The sequence below is a fragment of the Crinia signifera genome, chromosome 3 (genome assembly GCF_055691185.1).
Source record: "Crinia signifera chromosome 3, ASM5569118v1, whole genome shotgun sequence".
Classification (NCBI taxonomy): domain Eukaryota; kingdom Metazoa; phylum Chordata; class Amphibia; order Anura; family Myobatrachidae; genus Crinia; species Crinia signifera.
The window spans coordinates 227,956,969-227,970,833 of NC_139219.1; the positions used below are offsets into that span (position 1 = coordinate 227,956,969).

At 40.3% G+C, this 13,865-nt stretch overlaps 1 protein-coding gene across 1 annotated transcript in view; it reads right to left on the minus strand.

The window, feature by feature from the left end:
- Nucleotides 1–1,868: 1,868 nt before the first annotated feature.
- The window catches only part of LOC146064270 (putative cation-transporting ATPase 13A4), a 143,069-nt gene continuing 131,072 nt past the window's right edge, over nucleotides 1,869–13,865 (minus strand). Inside the window, exons 28-30 of the mRNA XM_083177554.1 lie at nucleotides 8,638–8,726; nucleotides 4,447–4,527; nucleotides 1,869–2,251 (exon numbers count right to left, since the gene is read on the minus strand). Of these exons, the coding sequence (XP_083033680.1) occupies nucleotides 1,991–2,251; nucleotides 4,447–4,527; nucleotides 8,638–8,726 (431 nt within the window). The 3' untranslated portion in view covers nucleotides 1,869–1,990. The remainder of the gene's footprint in view (nucleotides 2,252–4,446; nucleotides 4,528–8,637; nucleotides 8,727–13,865) is intronic.

Consider the following 13,865-nt stretch of genomic DNA (forward strand, 5'->3'; position numbering starts at 1 on the left):
CCTGATTAGCCGCCGGCCCAAGAGCTGTGATTGGCAGACGGGTGGCCCAGTCACAGGGATGCACAGTGAGGGGTAGGAGAGACACGCAATGTGCTCTCCTCCCCTCAGGCTCAGAGCGGGGAAGCTGCGGCATGTATTGGATCGAGCCACCCGATTTGCTGCTGTGAGCTACCGGTAGCTCACGAGCGACGGGTTGGCGACCACTGGTTTACGCAATACAAAAAATCGGAGAATGATCTTTTATAATCATTATGATCATTTCCATCTCCCTCAATTTAACTGTTGGCCTGAGTTGCGAATAAAGCAAGAAAGAACAAGTGGCTGTGCATTGGGAAAGATTATGTTGCAATGCAAGGGGTGCAAATAATTATTTTTTTTGCATGCAGGGTAAATACTGACTGCTTTTGCATGTAGCCCACAAATGCTGGACAGCTTTTTTTACACTGTAATTTAGATTTCAATTAGGACACGCCATTCCAAATCTAATCTCTCTGCACACCTGCCGCACCTGTAGCAGAGCATGGTTTTACCAATGTGTACAGTTACCAGCTCCTTCTTACTGTATTCTCCACTCAGTATACAGTCCAGTGTTGGCATGTACAGCACTATCCTCGTAGCCTTTATGTGTGCATGTTTATGTACCAGTGATGCTTAGTGGATGCTTCTATGGTAGCACCTTGGATATATTGTATATCAATTACCTGCTTCTTCTTTGGCACTAAGAAAAAAAGAATGCAATGTACAGTATGACTAGTGACAGTGTCTGTGTCTGTGAGTGTGACTGCCAGTAGCCTAGCATACAATAATAGCCTTACATAAAGGTTGTAGAATATATACATATTATATTTCATGACAAATACACTGAATGAACTTCAGAAAATAGTCTTTCTGATAATATTACAATGAATAAAAGTAAAAAAGAACAATACTAATGCACACTCTAGGTGCTAAGGACACTGATAGTAAAAAAAATTGTTGATAAACTCTTACAATTAACAATCTATGGGCCCTTCCACTGCGTCCAGGTGAACTTCATTAGATGGGTCCCTAACATTTCTAATACTAATTTATATTAATATTAATATATACATTTATATTCTATAAATGTATCTAGGTCTTACCTCCATATAGAGCCCATATTAACATGTAGTTCTATTTTCCTGTATGGTACTAGAAGCCTTAATTTGGTAGAACCTCTCATTAAGTTAAAAATTTTGGTGTACAGTCCAGCCCCCCTCTTTCCCCAATATTTGTGTATACAGTATATTGTACACTGAAGGTAATGCTCCTTCATTCTGGTACTGGCACCCCTCCCATCTACCCTCAGGTGTTTTAATTAGCACAGCTTCCTACATTGCTGACTACATGTTAATATGGGCTCTATTTGAAGGTAAGACTTAGATACATTTATAGAATATATTAGTATTAGAAATGTTAGAGACCCATTTAATGAAGTTCACCTGGACGCGGTGGATTGGCCGACATATTTGTGCAAATGTGTGCTAAGAACTTCAATTACAATCCATGTTAATTGTAAGAGTTTGTCAACATTATTTTTACTATCAGTGTCCGTAGCACCTATAGAGTGCATTAGTATTGCTCTTTTGTCCTACATGGTACTCAAAGCCTTAACTTGGTAGCACCTCTCATTGGGGCAGATGTATTAAGCCCTAACAAGAGATAAATGCAAGAGTTATAAAGAGAGATAAACATTCAGCCAATCAATCCTTACTGACTTTTTTCAAATACAGCCTGTAACACGGCAGTTAGCAGGTGATTGGCTGGACGTTTATCTCTCTTTATCACCCTTGCATTTATCTCTTGTTAAGGCTTAATACATCTGCCCCAGTCCCCCCAGCCCCCCCTTCTTTCCTTTATGAATAAAAGTATACAGTTATGTCAAAGAATAACAGAAATAATCACGGTCACATAAAGGTTGCAGCATCAATTCACATCACATTTAACAAGTTTTTTGTTAACTTTGCTGCAATCACATTATGGTTACACAGGTCCGTTCTGATGGGGACTCCTTTACATTATGTAGCGGTATACAGTAAGCTGAGTTACGGTACACAACAGCATCACAGTCCTTTACAGGAACCGGAGGCATTGCATAGTCTGTTCTGTTCTGCGGTGGCCACTCTGGGTCTATCTGTAATCTCCTTTGTAATTTTCTGTACTGACTTTTCGACTTGTAGTTAAATATTCTCTTTATCCAGAGCCAGAGATTTCTGTTTTCAATGAACCATTCCTAGAATAAAAGATACCGGGATGATGGTTAAGACACTGCAAGCCTATCATATTTAAGTACCACACGCATAACCCTCTGAGGCAATTATGTATCTTATAGCTTCCCTTCTGGACCTGTAACTTGGTGGGACGGCTTTGCTATTACTGGTGCATGTCCTTGTGTTTCCCTCCTATGTCCCTATAGACTATAAGCTTGCAGCAGGGCCCTCCTACCTCCAAGTCTGTCTGTTGTTACCCAGTTTGTTCTATCACTGTCTACAATTGTAAAGTGCAACAGAAACTGCTGCGCTATATAAGAAACTGTAAGAAATTAAAATTACTGAAAATATTGGGCACTTTCTGCATCAACACATGAACACTAGCCACGTCCCATCTGTTGGCTTTCTCTAATGAATTTATCTCAGTAACATTACATTCATTCCTAACTCAAACATATATTTTGCAAAGAGAATAATTTTACACAACAAAAGGCTCAAATTCAAAGAAAGTATACTTAAGGCCCCCATACAGGACCAATTAAAATGATTTATGGTCAATGTCATAGGTAAAACCAATGCTAGTGACTGTCAAACAATCACATTATGTGAACAAACAGAATTGAATCCTGTCTCTCACCACATAACTGAACCTAAGGATGACAGATAAACACAATTCATTTAATATTATTTTCTAAATTACTCAATAAGAAACTTTTGCCACGAAAAAAAATTGAATCCGTGATTCAGAAACGCTCTGGCACATATGCTGAGACTGGCATGTTTCAGAGCTCTTGTAATAAATGCCAGATGCAGTTTTTAAAGAAGTCCATTAGAGAAGATTGCTGACTGTCCCACAATAATGCTTACTGCTGTGTTTAAATCTCAGTGTGCAGCTCTATGTCACAGTTATCAAAGACTAGATTGTATGCTAACTTGGACAGGGAACCAGTTGGCGGTATTATTTAGCTTAGTAATACACATGCTACAGTATTACATATATTAATGACTTATAATCACTTCAAAAATACATCTACTGTATGCACAATTCGCAAGCACCTGTGCAAATGTTAGTCGCACGCTTGCTCCTACGCACGTTGCTGTGTCCACAAGATCATGCACTGTGTATATGTGCGAACAGCCTCTGTGGGTGATTTAATTCGCAACTCTAACAATACGCACCCAGCCAACCCATTAGTTAAAGACATGATTTGCCTCATTTCAGTGTGTTTATTGGAACTAATTTATTGCCCATTAAAGCAAGGAAGCCTTATTACATGGATGATTAATGTGTTTTTTATGTATTACTCAACTCAATTTAAATATAGGTCTCCTACAAATGTGCTGTGTATGACTGTGAAAAAAATCATAATTGTGTGTATTATATGAAATGTGTCTATATATGAAAATAAGTGTGGTTTCAACAAATGAAACCTATATGTGGGTTGTGAGAGTGTATATGTGTAAGATGTTTTGCACAATGATTTTCAGTCATTATAGTGATTTAGTAGTCATGTTTCCAAATGAAAGTGTCCATATGCACACAGCAACAGACTGTAAAGCGAATGATATTAAGATGTTACATATATGCACACATATATATTAGATATGAAGCATGAAAGGTAGAAATGTTTAAGCTGTATTAGTGTGCTTACCATGGGCCTGCATTGAGTAGATGGTTAGTGGTTAGTTAATTGTTTAATGAGAAAAACTTGTATGGTGCATGGGTGAGTATTGTGTTCAGGTATTTTAGCTATTGTGCAAGCTGATTGATGTTGCGAATGTTTGTCCGCTAAGCTGCTGCCATGCGAGACCTGAGAGTCATTTTTTTGATGCATGATTTTCAGCCTGAGCACTGCAAGCAATCTTGTGAAGCCACCACCCAGCACTTGTGGTCAACTCCCCTTGTATACGCCAAGGTTTCCACCCATTTTTGCCCTCTTGCGAGGCCGCGCCCAAAGAAACACCCACATCACGCCTTCATTTAAGGGCTCATCGCAACCGTATTTCTGTGCGCAAGGGTGCGAGCATGTACAGACTATGAAACCTGCACTGGCGCATTGCGGAAGTTGCGCATGCGTAATGAGCTAAATTCCGCATTGTGTGCGAATTCCCATGTGAGTGTATCAACCAGAATAACCTTCTTTGTGTTTTTGTATGCCTTTTGTGTTAATGCGATGCAGTATTTTATTGCTAACACTACTGTAAGAAATATATTTACCTCTGTCACATAAGATACAACAAACAGAACAAGGACCATAATGAAGATGTTGACTCTCCAGTAATATGGCGTGCACACAATCTACATGAGCAAAACAAAGACAACTGTAAATACAAATTTCCTTCAGAAAATATGTTAAGGAATGTCATTTTATAAGCAAGAGAAATGCAAACAATAGTAATAAACTATAACTTGGTTCATTCCAAAGTATTTCAAAGAGTTTGTTCTCATTTGTCTAATGTGGGGTACACACCACGACGACCCGCTCACGATGCACATTGTGAGCGGGTCTTCAGTGTTTCTTCAGACCCGCTCACGATGATGCGGGGGGGCACGACCCGCTCACGATGTGCACCGTGAGCGGGTCCGATCCGATGGCGACCCGCACCCGGCAGTATGGTCGTTATTCAGATCCTACCTGCAGCAGGTAGGATCTGAATAACGACCGACCCGCGGGACCGCGCATCGGAACAGTATCGGTCCACACCAGGACAGAAAAGGGCCCAATCACCACACAATCTACATCCAATTGGTCAGAATTAGATCTAGATTGAGGGGATTGGGCCCTAGTCGTCCTGGTGTGTACCAAGCATAACAAGTTTTGTTTTTGTTTGTTTGTAAACAAACTTCTTTAACTTGTTTTATTATTTACACAATATCATACACACATGACATACAATATAGCACTTTGTGTTACCTTTGAATATAAAATGGCTCAACATCACAACTTTTTTTAAATTGACAACAGGGAAAATGTTGAAGCAGACACAATATATAACAAATATGGAACATGGCAGGAAAGCATTGGTAATAAGAATAAAGCCCCATACACATTAGGAGATAAAGGGAAAGATATCTCTTACTTTATCTTCTATTGTTTACACTCAATACCATTAACGACCCTTTCCCTTGTTCACCATGTTCGGGCGAGGGAGGTCCACGTTAACGACATCCACCCCCCTTCCCGCAGTCGCTCACATCGGAGCTGGCATCGGCAAGTGTTTATGCACTTGCCAGTGACTGCATCACCCGCAGGGTCCTCGCCTTTGTCGATATTGGCGTCAGCGAGGTCGCCTAGTGTGTATGGGGTTAAGACCTTTTCCATGGAAATGTTGCTGCGGTCAGACTGTAGCTGAATCAGTTCAGATTAAAATTAACTATTATTAACTATTATTTATTTAAAATATTAAATGAGCTTGGTGAGTGTATTTATACTTGTACCTTGGTTATTTCTCGGTTTGTTACATTATCTGCACATCATGTCTTGATAAAAATGTCTTTATGACATTGAAACGTCGTCTCGGTTGATGTGCATTATCTACGCTACAGTATGTGCATGATCTTTTTCACCACATAAAGGATTATTGAAAAGTCCCCTGGAATGACGCTATTCATTTCTTAGCTATCTTATTATCATTGAAGGCACCTGGGGCATTTAACTATATCTATTTGAGAGTCCCGGCTCGTTTAAATGACATCACAAGAGACAACAGCTTTCCTTTGATTTCTGACATCCAGGCTCAGCTACCTATTCCTTCTAGAGACTTTAACCAATTCCCCCAACTTTGACACTACCACTCAAAAATGAAACAACTTCTTTCTCATAGGCCTCTCATGACACCTTTGTTTAAGACTATCCTCTACTAAAGGTTTAATTTCTCTTTTATACTCCTTGTTGATCGAGGAGCTATCCTCTTTACGTGATTCTCATGAGGGTGTTTGTGAAGTTGATTTGAGTAAACCACTAGATGAGGATAACTGGTCGGAGATCTGGGCAAATGCGGCATGTATGCAAATGTATACAAATTATATATGTATATGTGGTATTACGTTCCATCCTGACTACTCATTTTATACCGACAAGTTGTGTCATACCTGGGATATTCGACCTGGCTTGCAACCCTTTTAGACTCGACCCAGCAAAAATGCCGGGGGTGACATCACCGGGGGCAGGTAGTGGGCCGGTGCTGGGAGATGAGAGCATCTCCCAGTGTCCCTTTTCTATTGCAGTGAACGGGTTACCTGTTCACACTGCCCTACTACCAGGGTCCTACCGGTGTTCCACCCTGGTCAGGACTTGGGTAGGATTCCCAGGAAAATGGACCTGTTTTTATTTTTCAGTGCCCCGCTTACACTGATGCTGACCTGGGTCCACAAGGCAAAAACCCGGGTTTAAAAGGGGTAGTAAAATGTTCCCTGATACATACAATAGATGCCAGAGAGGTTGCACCTCTAGAGGCACCTTCCCCCACATTTGATGGATGTGCCCAAAAACTTGGAACCTCTAGAGGCACCTTCCCCCACATTTGATGGATGTGCCCAAAAACTCGGAACCTTTAGCAGAAGATATTGATTTCCCAACTCCAATGGCAACAAGGAATCAAAATTATTTTGTTAAGGGATATTGCTTCTGCTACCAATTGTAAGATTGCAGCTGACTGGAAACAGCCAGCCTCCCCTTCTTTAAATTCAGTCTTATCCCATATCTATTATACTGTACATACAGTACCTTATGGAGTTTATCACTAGTATTATTCAAAATTCCTGTAAAACATTTAATAATATCTGGGATCCTTGGCTTGCCACACAAAATGTTTCCTCTCCATTTGAAATTAAGGTCCCCCCCTTTTTACGTGTGTGTAATTTTTATTTTTTTCTCTCTTTTTCTTAAATTCGGTGATCACCTACTTAGATCTCCTCCTTTTTCTTTCTCTTGTCTCTGTACTCTACTTTACGATCCTCTTCTACATCTACAGTCTGATACACCATTACTTTTCTTTTCTCTGAGGGAGATGTATGAAGCAGTGATAAGGCAGAAGTGAGCCAGAGGAGAAGTGGCACATGGCAACCAATCAGATGCTCTGTATAATTTTATATTATGCAAATTATAGATGTTACTTCAGTGCTGATTGGTTGCCATGGGTCACTTCTCCTCTTGCTCACTTTTCCTTCCTTATCCCTGCTTCACATTTCTACCCCAGTATGTCTTCACTTTTCACTTTTACATAAAAAAGTCACTCAATTATACTGTATTTTAGGAATTGGTTTTGGATTTTCTGATGTTCAATAATGAATGTATGTATTTAATTGCCTTCTTTTGTTGTGACTGTGTCAATAAGCTTTAACAAAACAAGTAACAGTTTGCCATGTGATGTCATAAACCACCCCTTAACATTTAGGGCAGTTTGTATACTTCTCATATATGAACATTTGGTGCTTTGAAATAGGGATAATTTATTGTTAGTGCAGTTTTAGCTTTAGTATTGTACAAGTTTGTAAAATCGCTGCGATCTCTTCAAGGATTTTATTGTATTTCCTTTTTTTTATTCCACTACTGTAACAAAAACTTGCCTCTAAAGCAGGGCTGGGCAATAGTGGCCCTCCAGCTGTTGATGAACTACACATCCCAGGATACTTTGCTGAGTTTTGCTATGTGGCCATGCTGAAACTGATGTAAGGCATGCTGGTATGTGTAGTTCATCAACATCTGGAGGGCCGCTTTTGCCCAGCCCTGCTCTAAAGTGATTATGAAGGTGGTCAATAAAAATAATATATTATCAATGATGTTTTAATGGGTTGGGATAATTTGGTCTTCAGCATGATGGTCGACAGTCATTAGGTCGACACTATTAGGTTGGCATGGGAAAAGGTTGACATGGGTCTAGGTCGACATGTTTCTAGGTCAAAAGGTCATTAGTTCGACAGGTCATTAGGTCGACAGTCAAAAGATTGACATGGGATTTTTCACAGGTTTTTTACCAGAATGTCAACACAGTCACAGTTTAAAGTGCACCGCATCCCCTCACATCGCTTGCTGCACTTGCAATGCTTTGGGCACGGTGCCTCACTACGCTCACCACACTATTTTATTCTCCCACCACACCCTAGTGGATGGTAGGGCATAAAAAACCACCTGTCGGCACATGTCGGCTCAAAAAAACAGTGAAAACCCCATGTCGACCTTTTGACTGTCAACCTAGACACTGTCAAACTAATGACCTGTTGAACTAATGACCTTTCGATCTAGAACCATGTCGACCTTTTCCCATGTCGACCTAAACCCATGTCGACATTTTCCCATGTCACCCTAATGGTGTCAACCTAATGACTGTTGACCATCATGCTGTAGACAATATGACCGTATCCTGTTTTAAATTAGGTGAGCTTTTCAAGTAAAATAATATACTGTACCTCCATAGCAGAGTACAGACCCTCAATATCAGCAAAGAGGAAAAATACAGAGACTGTCACTTGGACAACCATCAAAAAGGAATGCAGATCTGAAAAATAAAAATGTATAATTATTCATGGAAGCAAGAGTGGTGGGAATATTTTTATAATCAAGGTATAACTGATAATAATCCACAGGCGTCACCTACCCCATTTTGGCTTCAAGCATTCCATCACTAAAAGGGAATCTCATTTCCTTTCAACACAAACAGGAGTATAAGTTGGCCTACATGCCCATTAGGGCGGAGTGAAAAAATTTAAATTGAGAAATTCAAAATCGACTAGTGTGGAAAAGTTGTGAATTGACCTGAATAAAAAACGTGCAAAAGCATTTTAATCTGAGTCAACAATCTTCTGTTAGGCAAGAGGCCTAAAGTTTAAAGTTTAAAGTTTTCACTTTTTAGGTGAAAATAACGAAACCTACAGTATGAAGATGATCCGATCTTGCTAAAATTATGTCAGGACGTTTTAGGGCCGTTTTCAATGAGAATATTCATGGCGTGCAGCGAATCCTGTTTAGGATTCGCTGCACAGTTGCCACTGCTTGCCGTGCTCCGGAGCCTCAATGTTGCAGGGGCTCGCTGCCCCTGACGGCGAGTGTGAACCCCTGCGGCGGACGCCACAGGGAGCCTGAGGACGGGGGCAGGCAGGGAGATGGAGATGATCGGGTGCAGTGAATATATGAATATCTAATGAGCGGCTCTCGGCTCCCGGCCCCCTGCTGGCTGCTCTGTGTAAAAAAATATATATATTTTTTTTAATTAAATATACATTCATGTGCTATAAGCACATGAATAAAAATAGCGTGCCCCTTCACAGAATAAAATTCCTGATTTTTTTACACCAAATGTAAAACAACAACAACTTTATTTTAAAAGTTCACTTTCCACTTCAACATGAAAAGATGGCGATTTGCTACACGGCGACACACGGCGAAAAATCACTTAGAAAGACGGCGAGAAGTGCACGTTGAATAGGTTGATTCGCTTTCTGACCCAAAAAATCACCTTCCAACGCAAAAATAGCACAAATTCGCTGTGAAACAGGGCGAATTATCCTCATTGAATACTGCCCTTAGACTGGTTCATTAATATACTTTAGCATAGTAAAAAACAGTACGAGCTTGTCCTAGTGCAAAGTGACTGACTTTGGCGGGAGATAAAATCCATGATTATTGACCCATTTTCATGGTCACAATAGTGTTTTTTGAGAGGATTCTTTGTAATTGAAGTGACCAAGAAAAAAAAACTTGGTGCAAAAAATCAGGGTTAACAATGCATTATACACTGTTCTTTAGGTGCAGTATTTAAAACACGTCTGTTTATTGTCTTTACTTGTGGCAGTTCATTTTAAACATGAATTGGTCTGAAAAACAGCATTGCATCCCCTATGCTGGGAACATGAATGGGCTGCATTACAGCATATAATTATGCCAAAGATAAGCCAATATATTAACAGTTAAATAAGTTGAAGTGTATTATGATGTAATAAACAAATACATCTAATGTTTAGAAAAATAAAATCAAGAACATTGATTCAAAAATAACAGGTTAATCATTCTATGAGTGGTGTCCTGCAGTACATATATGCCAATCACTGTGTTAATTACTAGGCAGAATTGATCAGCAATACTTTATTTCCTTTTTATGTGCTAACTGACCCAACAGTCTAATAATAGTGGACATACATCAATCACAAGTAGTTTGTATAAACCAATCAAAACAGAGCATAAAAAAATAAGAAGACAATACTGTATGTGCAACATCTTTGAAACCGGTTATTATTGAATCAATTGATTTTATTTTTCTAAACATTAGATGTATTTGTTTATTACATCATAATACACTTCAATGTATTTAACTGCTAATATATTATATTCTATGTTTTTATGTCAATAAACACAAGTGATATGTAAAAATGATACATTAGACCAGGGGTCCTCAAACTATTTTGCTCTGGGACCCCATCAGACAATAACAATAATTACAGGACCCCAGCAAGTTATTGCAGAAGATCATCACATCACATGTGTAGTCAGCAGACAGCAAATACATGGCAGCATTGTGGAGGCACAAAATGATGGGAGGAGTCTAAAATAACAATTCAACAGAATTTTCAGATTTCTTGAGCCACTGACTGCCATTAGAAAAGTCATCAGCCTGATGGTAAGCAACATGGAGTCCTGACCCCATGCTGAGAACGTTGGGAACCACTTTGGGGTCAGGACCCACAGTTTGAGAACCGCTGCATTAGACAGTTTACACTGTTACTTGTAATACTTATTGTAACAGTTACTGTTTTTCAATTACAGACTGCAACAGTTATTTCTTATTTATGTACACAGGATTGTCTATCTTTGTATATGCACTGCAAAGAGAACAGCATAAATGCAATTTCATGTATTTCAGTGACACTGTGTGAAATATAACACTGCATAATGGCCCTTAATCAGACCTGATCACAGTACAAATTTGTTCTCAAAATGGGCAAAGAAAATGCTGAACTGCAGTTGGGGCAGATGTGCAGAGAGAGTTAAGGTGGCCATACATCTACAGATCTATTGTCAGATTGGGCTGGTTGGAACAAAATCCTGGTAATGGATGAGAGCAAATGACAGTTGACCATTTGCTTTGAAATGCTGGAAAACTGCCAAAAACTGTCATTCAGATATTACCAAGTGTTTGTTCCAACCAGCCCAATTTGACAATCGATCAGTAGATGTATGGCCACCTTTAGATTTGTGTGAGTTATTTTGTTTCTGTGCAGGGTAAATACTGGCTGCATTATTTTTACACTGCAATTTAGATTTCAGTTTCAACACACCCCACCCAAATTTAACTCTCTCTGCACATTACATCTGCCCCACCTGCAGTGCAGCATTTTCTTGCCCATTTTGAGAACAAATTTGTACTGCGATCAGGTCTGATTAAGGGCCATTATGCAGTGTTATATTTTCAAACAGTGTCACTGAAATTCCATTTAGAGTATTTGTGCTTCTTCTATTATAAACACGTTCAAGAGAAAACACACAATATTCACAATTGTGACCATGAAAATGGTTCAATTATCGGGGATTTTATCTCCCGCCAAAGTCAGTCACTTTGCACTAGGACAAGCTCGTACTGTTTTTTTACTATGCTAAAGTATATTAATGAACCACTCTAAGACATCCTGACAATTTTTACTAGATTGGAGCATCTTCATAGGTTTCGTTATTTTCACCTAAAAAGTAGAACTTTAGGCCTCTTGCCAGAACAGATGATGTTGACTCAGATCAAAATGCTTTTGCACGTTTCTTATCCAGGTCAAGTCACAACTTTCCCACACGATTTAGAATTTCTCAATTTCCATTTTTTTCACTCCGCCCTAATGCCCATGACAGTTGCTGCACAGAAATGTCCAATCCACAGAAAGAATGATCCGTCAAGGGATGAATTGGATCATCTGCTCTTTCAGGCTCTGTGCATGCCTTGTGCAGCCCATGATCCCTTTCTACAGCCAGGGCCATATTAACAATGGGCCTGATGGAGCTATAGCTCCAGGCCCACTCTCCAAATAGGCCCATTTTGTAGCTTTCCAACGAGACGAGCCCCGCGGGAACCGAAGATACCGCCAGGCAAACCTGGAACATTTTCCCCATAGAATAACATGGGACCCGCTTATTCCGACCTCCACCCGGTTCCAATGGCTGCCAATTCCCCCTACAGCATCACAGAAACTCAAGGTTGATCTCAGTCGAACCCAAATCGCTGGACCTTCAATCTGATACCTGGTCCATATGGGTTCATTGGTTCTAGAGATATTGCAGGTAAAACTATTTTTTTTATTTCTGAAATGTAATTTCATGGCTGTTCATGTTGTTTGAGGACAGATTTCTCTGGAACCAAATGGCCCAGTTTCACGGGACCAAAATCATTCAAAGCCTACATGTAAATGGGTCAGTTGGTTCCAAAGATATAGCTGGTTGTTGAAAGAGGGGTGGGGGTGGTTTTCTCTCCCCCTCACACCAGAAAATGCAGGGACTAGGCTGGTGTAAAAGGAGCGAGTCCGAGAATGTCCCTGCATGATCCTGGGACCATATTCTTTGCATTTTCTGGTATGAAAGGGGTATTATTTCAAATAGCCAGGACATGCAGTGCTCTGAATACAGTCGGGCAGCCTCCTGCTCTCTGCCCGGCTGTTAATGCTGTAATTTCTGCCCGGTGGCAACTGTCCCCCAGTTACTGCGAGCATGTATTCCCCCTTGGCAATGAGCATGTAATCCCACATGGCAATGAACATGGAACCCCTGGCAATGAACATGTAGGTAAGCAACACTTATGTAGCATAATTTTTAATAGGCATTATGGTGTTTGGCATAATACATAATGGAGATTATGGTGCGAGGCTTAACATGTAATGAGCATTATGGTGTACATTTTTAATGTGTGCCTTTGGCGCGCAATGCCCCTGTTTATGAAGCATATTGTGCATTATTGCTCAATCTGTTTGGTATAGTGCAGGCATGTCCAAACTTTGGTCCTCCAGCTGTGAAACTACAAGTCCCATCATGCATTGCCACAGTTTTGCAATTAGGGAATGCTAAAACTATGTCAAAGCATGCTGGGACGTGTAGTTTCACAACAGCTGGAGGGCCACTGTTTGGACATGCCTGGTATAGTGTGTATTTTGGCTCACTCCATGTGGCAAAATGTGAATTTTGCCTTAATCTGTGTGGCATAACGTGAATTGTGACTCAATCGGTGTGCCATAGTGTGAATTTTTGCTCAATCAGTGTGAATTTTGTCTCATTCCATGTGGCATAATGTGTAAGAAGCAAGTACAGTATAAGGGGTTACTATTGTGTTGCATGATTTGTATAAGGGGTATATGGTGTGGTAAACTTAGGTTACCACATAAAAGGTGCTGACATATTGTCTACCAAGTTTCAGCTTTCAGTATTTTTTTTATGACTGGAGTGCCGCCTCACCCCACAAGGACATCGGCGTCCTGCGGGTGCACCTTTGGAGGGCACCAGCCACTATATCTCCCTGCATTTTTCTTATGCCAGCCCCCTGCCTTTCCCAGGCATATATAATTAGTTGAAAGTATTTACACAAATAGAGACACACCCATGAGCAGACCACCCAACCAGAACACTGGTCATGCCCCCCACATTATTAGGTGCTGGCCGCAACCCCTATTATTGC